The 18017-nt window shown below is 38.6% G+C and overlaps 2 protein-coding genes across 4 annotated transcripts in view; one reads left to right on the plus strand and one right to left on the minus strand.

The window, feature by feature from the left end:
* Positions 1-1297: 1297 nt before the first annotated feature.
* LOC133658358 (latexin-like) lies at positions 1298-17937 on the plus strand. 3 transcript variants are annotated; one of them, XM_062060280.1, is made up of 8 exons: positions 1298-1451; positions 1532-1722; positions 11050-11226; positions 11303-11365; positions 14292-14466; positions 14544-14680; positions 15308-15370; positions 17680-17937. In XM_062060280.1, the coding sequence occupies exons 2-8, from the start codon at positions 1594-1596 to the stop codon at positions 17788-17790; spliced, it is 855 nt and encodes a 284-aa protein (XP_061916264.1). In that variant the 5' UTR covers positions 1298-1451; positions 1532-1593; the 3' UTR covers positions 17791-17937. The 3 variants fall into 3 exon arrangements, with proteins under 3 accessions (XP_061916264.1, XP_061916263.1, XP_061916266.1); XM_062060279.1 differs by having other exon boundaries at positions 1310-1722; XM_062060282.1 differs by lacking the exons at positions 1298-1451; positions 1532-1722 and adding an exon at positions 10742-10818.
* Positions 2794-18017, minus strand: part of LOC133658355 (elongation factor G, mitochondrial-like) — a 36680-nt gene continuing 21456 nt past the window's right edge. Inside the window, exons 14-18 of the mRNA XM_062060277.1 lie at positions 7701-7863; positions 7477-7621; positions 6171-6331; positions 6048-6101; positions 2794-3321 (exon numbers count right to left, since the gene is read on the minus strand). Coding sequence (XP_061916261.1) covers positions 3190-3321; positions 6048-6101; positions 6171-6331; positions 7477-7621; positions 7701-7863 — 655 coding nt within the window. The 3' untranslated portion in view covers positions 2794-3189. The remainder of the gene's footprint in view (positions 3322-6047; positions 6102-6170; positions 6332-7476; positions 7622-7700; positions 7864-18017) is intronic.

The following is an 18017-nucleotide window of genomic DNA, read 5'->3' on the forward strand; positions in this document are numbered from 1 at the left end:
AAGTGTCTTGCCCAAGGACACAACGGGTGTGACTAGGAAGGTAGAAGGTGGGAATTGAACCCCAGTAACCAGCAACACTCCGATTGCTGGCACAGCCACTCTACCAACTTCGCCACGCCAAAGTGGTATGAAAGAGCAAACAGGTGAAATTTAACAAGAAAATTTTGCAATGTTGACTCTAATAACACAAAGCTGCCATGCAGGCTGTTTCTTTCTTTAAAAAAAAAAAAAGAATGAAAATCAATGTCATTATGAATTATTTACCCATTCAAGGCTCCAATTACGTCACATTAAATATTCCACTTTGAGATAATTTTTGGGTAAAATGTTGCATATTTTGTGTTTGCCATAAGTTTTTGTTTTAAAACGAACAAACAAAAAATAAAACAATAATAAAACTTATAATTAACGGATAGATCTGAAGTTGATCTCGAGATTATTGTGTTAAAAGTAATTTTTTAACACTTTAATGAGTACGACCCTTTTGGATCCCCAATGATTTTAGTGTGATTTTTTTTTAAGTGTCATTGCTCAAAAAATAACAATAAATTAAAATCAATGTTGTTATGACTAATTAACTTTTTTAAAGCTACAATTATTATATAATCTGAAATATTCCACTTAAAAAAGTTATTGGGTGAAAATATTGCATATTTTGTGTTTTTTCTATAAAAACATTGGTTTTCTTTGACAAAAAGAGCATACAACTTACATTTTTAAAAATGTTATATTGACAGATAGACCTAATGTTGATCTAGAGATTTAAGCCTTGAATAATAATAATAATAATAATAATAATAATAATACTGAATAATGACACATTTTTAATATTTTTTTGACCAAAACCCTTTGGTGTCCCCAGGATCAAGCCTGAGTGGAGGCCAAAATGTATATTTTTATACATATATTGTATTGGTTTTTAAAATGAAAAATATCAAAATGGCCCCCGCTTGCTTTGATTTTTCAGTGTGCGGCCCTCAGTGTAAAAAGTTTGGACACCCCTGGATTAAGTTGACAAGTAAACGATACAAAACGGAAGAGCAGCGTCTGGAGTTTTGTTTGTTGTTGCCGCAGCAAGCGGGAGCAGGAGAAAGTAGAGGAGCGTCAAGCTAAGGCTTCATTAGGAAACTACAACTTATATATAATTATTCTAACACAACTCACGTGGCAACACCGCGACAGAAAAGAAAATCATTTTCTTTTCGCATCATCAAAACCTTTTGAAGTGACTCCTTTAGTCTTTCCGTGCAGTACTTAGAAATGAGGATAATTGGCCAATTAGTACCAGGTGCAACATTTGGACACAATTACTTGTGACGAGCACAGCCTTGACCAACTTTTGGTGAACCTTCTTGAGATAACGGCTCTTCTGAACGGTCGTCAGCGTGCGCCGCGTGACGTGTGAAGCGCAGATAAAGGCGTGCGAGGTTGTTGGGTTTGGAAAAACAAAAGTAAGCAGATTGTGCAAGTAGGAGGAGGACGGGGGTGGGGGGGAACTGGACATCCTCTTCTCACCACTTCCTCTCCTCAGTTGCACAACAGCAGAGGGTCATTCTCCTGCATACACCCTTCCTCACTGCAAGGCATCCTACCATGAGTTTGTGGCTCCTTTTTGCCGTGGCCCTCTTAACGGGGGTGACCGGAAGCCCCTCTGGGACCGTCCCGCCCGATGACTCGAACATGACCGCTCATCCCAACAGTGTGCTGGAGAACTTTTGGAAGGTAAGAACTCTGAGGAATGCTCACACATGAGAGAGAAAGTAGACGAGTCACCATATTAAGATGAGACAAAATGTTGTTGTCTTTGTTGCAGTCATGTTCATATCAAGGCAAGTCTGTACATAGTACACAACCCTTGCAAAAACACTCAAAATACTCAACCCCACTTTGTTCCCTAATTATTTCAACAATACATTATCACTGGAGTAATACCCTTTTTTCCAAATGTATATTAATCCCTATAGAAAATGTTACTTTTATAATTATATACTTTCATTTTGTTATTGCTGTATTTTTTTTGCAATTTTAATAACCAAAGGAAAATGTACTTTTTAATTGTATTATTTAATGAACTTATATGAAATCTTTATCATGTACATTGTATACTATAACTGTTTTAACATCATTACATTTGATTTATTTTTTTGTTTTCTTTATGATTGCTAAGATTTAAAAAATGCTGTTCTACTGTCATGTACAGTACAGGCCAAAAGTTTGGACACACCTTCTCATTCAATCTTTATTTTCATGACTATTTACATTGTAGATTGTCACATCAAAACTATGAATGAACACATGTGGAGTTATGTACTTAACAAAAAAAGGTGAAATAACTGAAAACATGTTTTTTATTCTAGTTTCTTCAAAATAGCCACCCTTTGCTCTGATTACTGCTTTTTGCACACTCTTGGCATTCTCTTCATGAGCTTCAAGCACACTTGTGAAGTGAAAACCATTTCAGGTGACTACCTCTTGAAGCTCATGAAGAGAATGCCAAGAGTGTGCGAAAAAGTAATCAGAGCAAAGGGTGGCTATTTTGAAGAAACTAGAATACAAAACATGTTTTCAGTTATTTCACCTTTTTTTTGTTAAGTACATAACTCCACATGTGTTCATTCATAGTTTTGATGTGACAATCTACAATGTAAATAGTCATGAAAATAAAGATTGAATGAGAAAGGAGTGTCCAAACTTTTGGCCTGTACTGTATGTTTTGGGATATTTCTTTGAAATTCTAGTTTCTTCAAAATAGCCACCCTTTGCTCCGATTACTGCTTTGCGCACTCTTGGCATTCTCTCTATGAGCTTCAAGAGGTAGTCACCTGAAATGGTTTTCACTTCACAGGTGTCATAGTTTTGATGTGACAATCTACAATGTAAATAAAGAAAAAGGCATTGAAATGAGAAGGTGTGTCCAAATGTTTGGCCTGTATTGTATGTAGATGAATTATGAATATTCATTAAGTAACCAAAGTATGCTTCCTATGATTTTCTATTTAACCACCATTTTTTGGATGCTGTTTTCTAACGATTCTAAACATGTACGGTAATACAATAAATGCGATTTTACAGAGGAATCTGGACAAAGGGAGACGATCGATCTTGCTCTCCACATAATTAAATGACTTAAACTGACTTGAAGGAAATGCATACTGTAATACTCAAGTCCACAAAATGCTAAAAAAGTTCTCAGCTCTTCCACTTGCTCTTCTTAGCAGGCAGTTGGCCTGTAGCCTCCAGGTATTTGTGGATGAGTTCTTCCTGTGTGCTTGGCAGGCAGGGCTGATATCTGCTGTAATCCATGGTGTACTCGCCTTTCCCCTGATTACACACAACACACAGATACAAATAATTCAATAAGACGGAGGATAGATGTTTTTTTATTGCAAGACTATACAAAAAAATAGCACCATTATCTTTCACTTGCAGGCTACAAATGAATATTGGGTCATTTCAGCAACTCTTTAGGTAATTAATTTGTATTTTGTACAATCACTATGTATTCATTCATGTATATGTTGCTAATACAATTAACAATACATTTAAAAAAGCACAAATACCACTCAGTTTGAAACTTAAAGGGGAACTACACAGTGGCCTAGTGGTTAGAGTGTCCGCCCTGAGATCGGTAGGTTGTGGATTCAAACCCCGGCCGAGTCATACCAAAGACTATAAAAATGGGAGCCATTACCTCCCTGCTTTGCACTCAGCATCAAGGGTTGGAATTGGGGGTTAAATCATCAAAAATGATTCCCGGGCGCAGCCACCGCTGCTGCTCACTGCTCCCCTCACCTCCCAGGGGGTGAACAAGGGGATGGGTCAAATGCAGAGGACAAATTTCACCACACCTAGTGTGTGTGTGACAATCATTGGTACTTTAACTTTACTTTAACTACAATGTTGTTGTTTTTTAATTTTACCACAATCTCGATGTGAGACAAGATAACATTATTTTTTCTTTTTTATGCCTTCTAATTTGGAATACTCAGTTTGTACCACACACTACTAATACAGCTAATGGGATTTATGTCTCCCACCCACAAATTCCTCTAGAAAAACATCCAAAAACCACCAACAATACTCCATTTACATGTTGTGAACTGCATATTATCAGGGACATTGTTATTATAAGAAGTAACACAGAAGAAGCACTTCTAGTAACTAGTTTATTCTCAACTATAAATTCATCCTCTCACCTGTATAGTAGAAGGTTGTGGCCATAGAGCCAGAAGTTGGTCAACTTTGATATCTGATTCAACCGCGGAGACATTGCAAGGAAAGACACGAAAAGACGCTTGTTTGCGTCACCTTTTATAAGTTTTTTTTTTTTTTTTTAACTTCTGTGAGGATAATGCTGAATTCATCATCTAAACGGAAAACACGTCTTGAGAACAGACATTCTACAGTAGAGTGTTTTATTAACTCCAGAGTTAGTATTTATTGTTCAGCATTTAGCAATACACGATGCATCGTGTTTCACTAGAGCTGGATCTGCTTTTCACTTTGCTTCTAAAACTTGTAGATCATGAATGTCAAACTCAAGGCCCGGGGGCCAGATATGGCCTGCCACATAATTTGGAATGGCCCGTGAAAACCTGGAAATAATGTGCATCGATAAATTTGTTTCTTTCTTTCTTTTTTTATTTTGACAGGAAAAAGACATGAACTTCATGCAATTATATATACTCTAAACTTTATCTAATAATGCAACAAATATTATAATATCATACATTCTAAACATTTTTGGGGTAAAAACATACATAAATATCTACTTAGCCCTATGATTTTAAAGCGAGTTATCTATCAAATTGTACACTGTAAACATGACAAAATATATATATTTTTTAAAACAGCTCAGTCTTCAGAATCCTACCATTAGAAAAAAAGTGTGGTACCATTTTTATAATTTACAGTAATACACTGTGAAAACAGCAACCGTATTTTTTCTGCAAAAAAACTGGCAGCCCAATCACCAGAATTTTAGAGTCAAATAGAGTATGACCATTTTATTGTACATTTTATGGTAACATTCTGCCATTTTTTTGACCGCAAAATCCACAGATTTTTTTTTCTTACATTGGAGGTAAAATATACATTTACTAATCAAATGCATAGGTAATCGTGTGACAATATCATGCGGTTAATCTTTATACATATCTGTATTTTATTTATGCTTTTATTAATGTTACAAGCGGCCTGCCTTCTGAGGGTTGGTTGATTGATTGATTTAAACTTGTATTAGTAGATTGCGCAGTACAGTACATATTCCATACAACAGACCACTAAATGGTAACACCCGAATAAGTTTTTCAACTTGTTTAAGTCGGTGTCCACGTTAATCAGCCAAAACTGCAACGTGGCCCTCAATGAAAACGAGTTTGACACCCCTGTTGAAGATGGATCATCCTCCGTATATTCAGGCTCAAAAATATATGGTTCTGGATCATCATTTGTCCCAGAGTAGTTGATGTTGTCTCTCATGAAGTCTGCCATGATTAGTAGTAGTTGTTACTGTCTCTGATGCGAAATTAATGCACTGCTGCAATGCTTAAAATGACCAAAATAGGTAAATATTACAAATTACACCTGGTACTGTATTACATATATACTTACAGCATGTTTAAAAAACTTTGGATGTTTTTAGAGCGCTTCATAGGCGCAATAGATCAAATACCCACCTGCACTGTAAGCCACCTTTTGCTAGCGTTTACTCCCAATTTTAGAATGCATAAAAAACATGTTTTCTTGTCTCACACATCGGGATTATGATTGATAGGCAAAATTCCCCAAAAAGTGTAGTTCCCCTTTAAACAGTGCATACCAACAGATGGACACAAAAGGCTAATTAAGGTCTGCATTACCTATAACACACCATTTGATCTTTATAGAATGAGTTTTACTTTATTTAGCTTTTATTATACATTGATCTCATTATACCTGTATGACATTAAAAATGTAATGTGAACAGTTGCTAAAAGTGTTGTAATGGCAACAGTTTGAGTCTGGAAGTAAAAGTTATAACTTGTGGTTCTAATGCGTGTTCTTACTTCAGTACAGGAGCGTAGTTCGGTGGCGTAGCCAAACATGTCGTTGAGTGGAACCTATAGAACAAACCATGAAGAAATTAATCTAATATGACCACAATGGAGGTCTTGTTAAGCTTTACTCACATCGGCGTACAAGGTGAAATATCCTTCAGAACCATCCTGCCCTGTAATGGCGCCATGGCGACGGTTCACGCCTGCAATAACCGCGCCCTGGAACTCATGAGGTGCCACAATTTCTACCGACATGACGGGCTCCAGGATGGTGGCGTTGGCCTTTTCCATAGCTGGAGGGATGACATGTCAATCAATCAATCAATGTTTATTTATATAGCCCTAAATCACGAGTGTCTCAAAGGGCTGCACAAGCCACAACGACATCCTCGGCTCAGATCCCACACCAGGGCAAGGAAAAACTCAACCCAATGGGACAATGAGAAACCTTTGAGGGGACCCCACCCCTGGGCGACCGGTGCAATGGACGTCGAGTGGATCTAGCATAATATTGTGAGAGTCCAGTCCATAGTGGATCTAACATAATAGTGTGAGAGTTCAGTCCATAGTGGATCTAACATAATAGTGTGAGAGTCCAGTCCATAGTGGATCTAACATAATAGTGTGAGAGTCCAGTCCATAGTGGATCTAACATAATAGTGAGAGTCCAGTCCATAGTGGATCTAACATAATAGTGTGAGAGTCCAGTCCATAGTGGATCTAACATAATAGTGTGAGAGTGCAGTCCATATTGGATTTAACATAATAGTGAGAGTCCAGTCCATAGTGGATCTAACATAATAGTGTGAGAGTCCAGTCCATAGTGGATCTAACATAATAGTGTGAGAGTCCAGTCCATAGTGGATCTAACATAATAGTGTGAGAGTCCAGTCCATAGTGGATCTAACATAATAGTGAGAGTCCAGTCCATAGTGGATCTAACATAATAGTGAGAGTCCAGTCCATAGTGGATCTAACACAATAGTGACAGTCCAGTCCATAGTTGATCTAACATAATAGTGTGAGAGTCCAGTCCATAGTGGATCTAACATAATAGTGAGAGTCCAGTCCATAGTGGATCTAACATAATAGTGTGAGAGTCCAGTCCACAGTAGATCTAACATAATAGTGTGAGAGTCCAGTGTGAGAGTCCAGTCCATAGTTGATCTAACATAATAGTGTGAGAGTCCAGTCCATAGTGTATCTAACATAATAGTGAGAGTCCAGTCCATAGTGGATCTAACATAATAGTGTGAGAGTCCAGTCCATAGTGGATCTAACATAATAGTGAGAGTCCAGTCCATAGTGAATCTAACATAATAGTGAGAGTCCAGTCCATAGTGGGGCCAGCAGGAAACCATCCAGAGCCCACATAATTTGCCATTACTTGTAGAAAAAAAGGATGGCGGTTTCCATTTAGGCTGAGAATGAGCGTCACCTTGCTTTAGCGCGCCCTCTCCTGCACGGATGAAGGAGATCTCGTTGGAGTCCACCATGTGATTTGCCCCATCTTCCAGGACGAATCGGACACCTGAGATCTTGTGGCCGCTCAGGGGTCCCTTCTCGCACGCCTCCCTGAAGCCCTGATGACAAGAGACAAAAGAATAAGATGAGGACGACCAGCTGAATCCTGCCTAAAACAAAAAAATAGACAAGGCAAACCTTTTCTACAGCCGGAATAAACTGCTTTGGGACATTGGTTCCCATAGTCTGGTCTGCAAACTCCACCTTGGTGTTTTGTTCCGACTCCATCGGCTCAAGAACGCCAATAACTTTACCGTATTGACCGGAACCTCCACTCTGTTTCTTGTGAGTGAAGTCAAACCTATAAAAGTACAAACATAACATTTTACAATGAGAACTACTCAAACTAAACACTTTGTCAGGGGTCGGCAACACAAAACGTTGAAAGAGCCATATTGGACCAATAATACAAAAAACTAATCCGTCTGGAGCCTCAAAAAATGAAAAGGCAACACATGATGTGTCTATATTAGCCTACTATCAAAATGACTGTGTCGCAGGCTGAAGCAAATCTTGGTTGACAGAAATGTTGAAATGTAATATTTATTCTACACATTTTTTACAACATTAGAAATCATTAGTAAATCAGAGGCTACTCAGAAGGTGAGATAACTCCTGGAAATTACTGGCTTTTAATGGCCAAAGGTATACAGTTAGGTCCATAAATATTTGGACATTGACACAATTTTCAGTATTCCAGCTGATGGCTTGCTTCACTGATAGTGACAGCTCTTTGGACTTCATATTGAGAGATGACCTCCCCAGATTCCAAATGAATATACTACACTTGAAATGACATCTAGGCCTTTTTATCTGCTCTTTGTAAATAAAATAAATGGAAAAAAACCAAGGGAATAACACAAACGTGGCCATGGAACAGCTGAGTAGCCAATTGTCCAATTACTTTTGGTCCCTTAAAAAGTGGAAGGCACATATAAAATGTGTTGTAGTTCCTACACCGTTCATTTGATTTGGATGTAAATACCCTCAAATTAAAGCTCAAAGTCTGCACTTAAAGCACATATTGATTGTTTAATTTAAAATCCATTGTGGTGTTGTACAGAGCTGGAATACTGAAAATTGTGTCAATGTCCAAATATTTATGGACCTAACTGTAGATGTTTGTGTCCAAGTTAAAGGAAACGGCAGGCTGGCTTCTTCTAATGGATTTATTACAATCTTTGGCAAGCTAGGTAATGTTTGCTGTGGTCTGGAACAACATGGCACACAAACAACTATCAGAAATGCAGCCAATATTACATACAGATAATGTGTCATGAGACATGCAAAACTAAATTTTATACAAAGAGGATAAAAGTAAAGGATATTAAATGAGGCATAATGATGCAATATGTACACACAGCTAGCCTAAATAGCATGTTAGCATTGATTAGCTTGCAGTCATCCATCCATCCATCCATCTTCAACCGCTTATCCGGAATCGGGTCGCGGGGACAACAGCTCCAGCAGAGACCCCCAGACTTCCCTCTCCAGAGCAACATTAGCATCTTCCTCCTGGGGAATCCCGAAGCGTTCCCAGGCCAGAGAGGAGATGTAATCCCCCCATCTGGTCCTTGGCCTGCCACGGGGTCTCCTCCCAGTGGGACGTGCAACGAGGGCTTGCCTAGGGAGACGCTCGTGAGGCATCCGCACGAGATGCCCGAACCACCTAAGCTGGCTCCTTTCCAAGTGAAGGAGCAGCGGCTCTACTCCGAGTCTCTCTCGGGTGACTGAACTTCTCACCCTATCTCTAAGGGAGATGCTAGCCACCCTTCTGAGGAAACTCATTTCGGTCGCTTGTATCCGCGATCTTATTCTTTCGGTCATGACCCACACTTCATGACCATAGGTGAGAGTAGGAATGTAGATAGCTCGGTAGACCGAGAGCTTTGCCTTCTGGCTCAGTCATGCACTGACCAAATATGTCTGATTAGCACGCCAACAAGTCCATAACATCAACAAAGCTCACCTTTGTGCATTCACGCACAGCATAAAACATTTGGTGGACAAAATGAGACAAAGGAGTGGAAGATTTTACATGTAAACAGTCCACACTATGGTGAGTTCAAGAACCGCCGAAATTAGTAGGACAAAACGATGTTCACCAAATACTCATATTAAAGAAACAGTGGGCTTTGTAACAATTGGGGAGGTTTGTGTCATGTTTGTCCTCAAACAAAAAACATACTGAAACAAAAACATTATTTTTCCTCCATATTTTTCCATTTTCAATCCTTTTTAAGAAATGCTCCAGGGAGCCACTAGGACGGCACTAAAGAGCCGCAAGTTCCCTGGTTTTCAGTGTGCATGGATGAGGGTGTGTGTTGCTGAGCCCGACCTGGACATCATCTGGACTGGACCCGGTTTTAAGAACCCTTTAAACAATCTCATTTAATTGACAACCTGGTCTGGTGAAGATAAAGTCCTTTTTAAAAAAAAAAAAAAAAAAAAGATAAATAAATAAAAACACTTTTTCTTGAATAAAAAATGAAGCAAAACAATATAAAAACAGTTACATAAAAAATAGTAATTAATGAAAATTAGTAAAATGAACTGTTAAAGGTTAGTACTATTAGTAGACAAGCAGCACACACAATCACCAACTGTATCCCTTATATATTTTTGTATTGTTATTAATAACTATCCCTTATATATTGTTATATTGTTAATATTAAGTGTATCTGTTATATATTGTTATATTGTTATTAATAACTGTATCCCTTATATATTGTTAATAACTGTATCCCTTATATATTGTTAATATTAATAACTGTATCCCTTACATATTGTTAATATTAATAACTGTATCCCTTATATATTGTTATATTGTTAAAATTAATAAGTGTATCCCTTATATATTGTTATATCGTTAATATTAATAAGTGCATTGATATATATTGTAGGAAGCAGAATATTAATAACAGAAAAGGAAACAACCCTTTTGAGAGGGAGTTTTTTTGGGTTGGTGCACTAATTGTAAGTGTATCTTGTGTTTTTTATGTTGATTTAATAATTTAAATTTTTTTTTTTTTTTTTAAATAAATAAGGAGCCACGGGTTGCTGACCCCGCTCTACGTGATGATAATTAGTCCCACAGATTCCACTCCCCAGGTGGTGTATTATACAAAATGGGACACGGTCTCTTTAAATGTGGGTGGTGCCTGAAAGGCTCAAACAGGAAGTGGGTGGCTGCCTTTCTACTTCAAGGAACACTGACTGAGCAGAACAGGGTGTCACCTCAGCAGACCGGTTTCAGGCAAGAACCTAATTTACCTCCCGTTTCTTTACATTATCCATCATTTTCTAAGATTATTCTCCTCTACTTTGCGTGTTGTTTGTGTAGCAATTACATGTTCGAAATAAACTCAAACTCAAAACTCAAACTCAAACTAACCTGGGACAAGCCCTGCCTTGATTACACCTGAGGGACCAAAGTCTAAGATGACTCTTGACTCATTCCTTCTCTCAACATTCTTATTATTTTTAGCCAACTATTGTGGTGGCAGAGGAGGCGAAAGAGGAAGTGATGGAGACTGGGGAACTGAATCCAAGTCACTACCCTGCTCAGAGAGCGGCCAAGGTGGTAGAGCATTACATCAACACCCGACATGGGTCTCCGTACAAAGTGTTCGCAGTGAAGAAGGTCTTCAGTGCCAACGCAGAGGTCAGCCAGACGCAAACTCAATGATTGACCTTGTGGCCAACAGTGACCATACACAAGTTTGCTCATTTTCTTTCAGGAGGTTCCAGACTCGGGAAGAAAGTATCAACTGGAGCTTTCTATTCAGGAGATGGTACACAATGTAAGACGTGTTTACTGTTTAAAACGTTGTTACTTTTATTTTATTTATTCGCACAATATAAACTGTACATAAGGTAACATTGTTAAAATACATAGACACAAAATTAGTACTAAGAAATACAGTCACGATCAAAAGTGTACCTACACTTGTAAAGAACATCATGTCATGGCTGTCTTGAGTTTCCAATGATTTCTACAACTCTTATTTTTTTGTGATAATGATTGGCGCACATACTTGTTGGTCACAAAAAACATTCATGAAGTTTGCTTCTTTTATGAATTTATTATGGGTCTACTGAAAATGTGAGCAAATCTGCTGGGTCAAAAGTATACATACAGCAGTGTTTCCCACACATTCATTTATTCGTGGCAGCCCGCCACGAAAGAATTACGTCCGCCACAAATAGATTTTTAATTTTTTTTAATTTTTGTCCTGTCCAGCTTCTCAGGCAAATCATATAGTTGATGTAGATGCCCATATAGGCTGTTCAGATTTACTTTACAAAAGAGAAGTGTAGGATTGTGATTTTAGGTTGTCCTGAAGAATTTGGAGGTAATCCTCCTTTTTCATTGTCCCATTTACTCTCTGTAAAGCACCAGTTCCATTGGCAGCAAAACAGGCCCAGAGCATAATACTAACACCACCATGCTTGACGGTAGGAATGGTGCTCCTGGGATTAAAGGCCTTACGTTTTCTCCTCCAAGCATATTGCTGGGTATTGTGGCCAAACAGCTAAATTTTTGTTTCATCTTACATCACATGGACAAAGATAAGACCTTCTGGAGGAAAGTTTTGTGGTCAAACTCAAGACAGCCATGACATTATATTAAGTGTACACTACCGTTCAAAAGTTTGGGGTCACCCAAACAATTTTGTGTAATAGCCTTCATTTCTAAGAACAAGAATAGTCTGTCGAGTTTCAGATGAAAGTTCTCTTTTTCTGGCCATTTTGAGCGTTTAATTGACCCCACAAATGTGATGCTCCAGAAACTCAATCTGCTCAAAGGAAGGTCAGTTTTGTAGCTTCTGTAACGAGCTAAACTGTTTTCAGATGTGTGAACATGATTGCACAAGGGTTTTCTAATCATCAATTAGCCTTCTGAGCCAATGAGCAAACACATTGTACCATTAGAACACTGGAGTTATAGTTGCTGGAAATGGGCCTCTATACACCTATGTAGATATTGCACCAAAAACCAGACATTTGCAGCTAGAATAGTCATTTACCACATTAGCAATGTATAGAGTGTATTTCTTTAAAGTTAAGACTAGTTTAAAGTTATCTTCATTGAAAAGTACAGTGCTTTTCCTTCAAAAATAAGGACATTTCAATGTGACCCCAAACTTTTGACCATGACTGTAAGTGCAGGTGAGAAAAGAAACCCAAAAAGGGCTTATGCAAGGTTCTCAACTCAAGCAATAAATTAACAAACAAAATTAAACATATGTAAAAAATAAGACAAAAACAAGTAGTCTACCGTGTGTTTGTTTGTGTGTGTGTGTGTGTGTGTGTGTGTGTGTGTGTGTGTGTGTGTGTGTGTGTGTGTGTGTGTGTGTGTGTGTGTGTGTGTGTGTGTGTGTGTGTGTGTGTGTGTGTGTGTGTGTGTGTGTGTGTGTGTGTGTGTGTGGAAGTATAGGGCTACATTATAAGGTAGGAACAAATGGAGAATGTTGATTCATCAGGCTGGCCCTTAATCTATGTTTAAAGTTAGGGAGTGAGGATGAGGAGTTTGCAATACATAGGTGAGTATTCCAGAGTAAAAGACCTCTGTGTTTGATGGAAAACTGGCTAAGAGTGATACGGTTAATCAGTTTTTCTGCTATTATGATCATGAACTTGCGAATTGGTCTCAAAATAATCTTTGAAAGGTGTAGGAAGCGTATCAGGGAGGTGAGTACATTTATAGAATAGAATAGAATGGACTTTATTGTCATTATATTTGCATAGAACAAGATTAAGGACTCCGACTTAAGGTGCGGTAGTGGGAACAAATATAGGGTAAAAATAAATAAATAATAAAATAAAATAAATTACACAACAGGCAATAAAGAAACAAAAAACTAACAATTAAAATAAACAGACTACTTTCCAATAAAAATAATAAGCATTCCTGTACAACATACAAAACACTAGAAATACAAAATACTGTACAATATACAGAACAAAACAAGAGTACCAGAGTAATAAATAACAATCAGTGTCGGACGTATTGCACTCAAAGGGTAATATTGCACAGTAGGGTATTAGGGTAGGATATTGTATAGGGGTGAATTATTTATTATAAGTTAGAGTTCAAGATGGTGACAGCTCTGGGAAAGAAACTGTCTGTTCTTATGGATAAAAGAAGAGGACTGAACAGTGTTGATATCATGAATAAATAGTACATTTAGTTTCCTAAACAGAGAAGCCAAATAGTTGGAGGAGGTAGCTATTCTTACACTTTTTTTTTTTTTTGCATAATGAATAATTTGTTACTTAATATGCCTTTTAAATCTGGGCTTTTAAAAGTGTGGCACAGTAAGTCTCCTCTCAGAGAATACAGCACGCTTGGGGCCACCCTTAAGTACTAGAATGCCATTTTTGCTGTTGTATAATGCAGAACAGTTCAACAACTCCAAACTACATCAACAATAATAAACATTTTGTTAAATTAATACATCACAAAACTGAGCAATACTAACTTTTGCAAGACATTTAAAAAAAAAAAAAATCTTTTTGTATTGAAGTTGTTCAATCCATTCCAGTGAGTCTAATCACCTGACTTAATGTATTAGGTGTCAAATATGACAGGGAAAACAATGCTAAACAAATCTATGGTTCTCAGAAAACATGACCGACCAGATTTGACAAAAGGATTTGGATTAGTTTGTGTGTTTAACAGCCTGACTTACTGGCGTCCCTCTTCTCTATTTACTTCTCCTGCAGACTACAGTGGCCTGCGCTGCAGAGGTCTTATTTCCCAGACAAGAGGAGAGTGAGCATTCACCACAGGTGCAGCTTTCATGTGAAGAGATCTTGAAAATCAACACAAGCGCTCAAGAGGAGTCCTTGTACCAACAGTACAAGTTGAATCACAATCTGTCTACTCAGAACCTGCCTGGTATGACACGAATACAGCAAGCGGTATTTTTTCGAAGATGACACCCGCACAAGATATGCTCTTTCCCACCTCCTCAGACAGCAACGGCCACGTAGAGGAGGACCAAGAGCCTTTCTGGCATCTCGGCAGGGTCGTGTCAAGTTTCGTCATGCTCGCCGAATCCAGCGAAAACACTTTATACAACATGGCACAAGTAGCAAACCTCACTCAGATGGTAGGTTTTTCTCCTGGCTCACAATGTGATTCAAATAAATACAGTGTGTGTGTGTGTGTGTGTGTGTTCTGGCAATGCTTACTTAATGGGGACATCGCTCTGTTTACAGTCACCTTTAGGGGACCTCTGACGGTATGGGGACAAAAAAACAGGTCCCCTAAAGGGAAACCTTTTTAAATGATAGTCAGATCCATTCTGAAGATGCCTAAGTGATTTTTAAGCTTTGGCCCATAAAACATGTTTACTGAAAAGTAAACATGTTTAACATCTAATTTGAACTTTTTTTAATTTATTTTTTTAAATGGTCCTCAGTAGTCACGTACAAATTTGTGAATTATGCAAAATTGTTTAAATTTGGTCCCCATGAACCATATTAACTTTTTCCCTAGGGTCCCCAGTAAGAATGATCAGCACATTACTTAATCAATCCAGAGATTTAAAGACGTGTATGCGTTAACTGGGCAGTGGCCATTTTACCAAATTTTTTTTTTATGCCTCAACCTGTAAAAAGGGTGGTCCCCACAAGTGATGATCAAAAACTTGGTCCCCATTCCAAATGATAACCTGTGTGTGTGTGTGTGTGTGTGTGTGTGTGTGTGTGTGTGTGTGTGTGTGTGTGTGTTGCAGGCAACTGAAAACAACCAGCTGAAGTTTGACTATCACGTACTGCTGCATGACATGGTGTCTCAGGTACTCACTCACCTTAGAGCACAGGTGTCAAATTCCTGGCCCGCCACATCATTGTGTGACTTGCGAACGCCTCGCAAAAATGTGTGTTAACAAAATACTAAACTAAATTTTTTTTTACTAAATGCAAATAATTATTTTGACAGGAAAAAATGCATCTTCTAAACGTTATCTAATCTTGCCAAATGTTACATTATTATATAGTGTATTACAATAATATGTTAGTAAAGATAACAGTTTGTACATGAAAAACTCTAATAATCGAGTGCATAGGCCAGGGGTCGGCAACCCGCGGCTCCGGAGCCGCATGCGGCTCTTTGACCACTCCGGATTTCAGTGCCTCTCCCTGTAATCTCCCGGGGCAATTATTCTCCGATTTTCACCCTATCTACAATAATAAGGGCATATTGTGATGACACAGCATTTAGCGCCCTCTACAACCAGCAGTAAAAGCGTGCCAGTCCAGGTACATGTTGTATGCAGCTTCTGCCTGCACACGTAAGTGACAGCAAGGCATACTTGGTCCACAGCCATACAGCTTACACTGACTGTGGCGATACAAACAACTTTAACACTCTTACTAATATGCGCCACACTGTGAACCCACACCAAACAAGAATGACAAACACATTTCGGGAGAACATCCGCACTGTAACACATCAACAGAACAACTACCCAGAATCCCATGCATCCCTAACTCTTCCGGGCTACATTATACACCACCGCTACCACCAAACCCCACCACACATCCGACCCCCCCTCCCTGCGTCGGTTGAGGTGGGTGGGTTTGGTGTGGGTTCAGAGTGTGGCGCATATTAGTAAGAGTGTTAAAGTTGTTTATATCGTCACCGTCAGTGTAACCTGTATGGCTGTGGACCAAGTATGCCTTGCTGTCCTTACGTGTGCAAGCAGAAGCTGCATACAACATGTACCTCGACTGCTGGCATGCTGGTTGTAGAGGGCGCTAGATGCAGTGTCATCACGGTACGCCCTTATTATTGTCGTGTGGGTGTAAATCAGCAGACAATCGAGAGAAAAGTGGACTTTAATTTCGAGGATCTCCCGGTAAAATCGGGAGGGTTGGCAAGTATGACGCTGTCAAGCGCCATTCATATAAAACTCGCCGCGTGTTTGAAACCCCTGGTTTATACATAGCACAAAGCAAAAAAAAAACTTTGTATGCAGTGTTATTTCATTTTAAATTTCAAAAGAGTTTTGTGACTCCCATTGTTTTCTTTAATTTGTGAAACTGGTCAAAATGGCTCTTTGAGTGGTAAAGGTTGCCGACCCCTGGCATAGGCCAATAATGTAATATGAGGTGATTACTGGTACACATTTATATCAATGCTGTCACATGATGGATTTTTAAAAAATCAGATAAATTGATTAATCATAGGTTATTGCCCGCATGCATCATTTTAATTAATTTTAAAAAAAGCGGCCCTATGAAGGCAGCCATTACTGCGATGTGGCCCTCAATGACAACAAGTTTGACACCCCTGAAGTAGGTAATGTTGCAATTTTCAATGCCAACAAAGTAATTGATTCAAAGAAACGTCTCAAACTAAGTATGGCTCCACCTTTCCAAAAATGTGCTAGCTTGATGCTCATATACATTGGTTTTGCTACTGATTAGCATTAGCGATTTTACATGGCATTAACTGTGTTAATGAAAACCACAACAAAGATGCACATTACAATCAAACAGCTGTTGTGTAATGAGTACAATACTTGCAGTATTAACACTTTTTTAGGGCGCAACAAACAACAAAACACACCATAAACCAGAGCCGTGTAAAGACAGAGTATGGCCCAACTCAGTTTCAAAGTCGGAAGCAAACATGGCGCCCGGTAGTCACGTGATGGGCTTTTAACCAATCAGAGAGAGTATGGCCCGAGCATCTCCTAAATGATTCATCACAGGTTATGACCCGCATGCATCATTTATTTATAAAAAAGCGACCCTCAGAAGGCAGTCATTACTGCGATGTGGCCCTCAATGGAAACAAGTTTGACACCCCTGGCTTAGAACATGCCACCTAATATCAGATCTAGTAATCATAGTCACAAATCAACCCGTCACAGAAAAATCACTGAGTTTTTCCTTCATGTTATGAAAATTTCAAAAGCGACCAGTTTTGCGCCTAATTTCTCAAAAGTGAGGTAAATATGATTTTTTTCAGGTTAGGTGCTCATCAACAGGCTTTAAGGACACATGTTACTGTTTGCATCATTAAAATGTCAATGTTGCATAACCGGGAGCCATTTTTAAATGGGTAATGGGATTGAGTTGTTGTTTTTTTTGTGTGCAGGAAATCATTCCCTGGAAGTTGGTGGTTACCTGGTCTCCGTCAGCGGGCGTTAAAGTCCAAAAGATGGAGAAAAGTCCTAATTGTCATCACTGTAATTATCCCAAACCCTAAAACAGTTGACCTACAGTAAATGACAGTTCTCTTATCCTGTGACTGAAATGGTCAAATGATGGCTTCTTGGGGTTTTTTAAACTGAGCCTGTCAATACTAAGCCACATTTTCAAGTATATTTTCAAAAAATAAACACATTCCACAGATTGTTGCCTGTGTTTACCCACACTCAATAGACAGTTGGCCACGTGATCAGTGCACTCGCACAGGAGTTTAAAATGAAAGAA

This window comes from Entelurus aequoreus, linkage group LG10 (genome assembly GCF_033978785.1).
Source record: "Entelurus aequoreus isolate RoL-2023_Sb linkage group LG10, RoL_Eaeq_v1.1, whole genome shotgun sequence".
Taxonomy (NCBI): Eukaryota; Metazoa; Chordata; class Actinopteri; order Syngnathiformes; family Syngnathidae; genus Entelurus; species Entelurus aequoreus.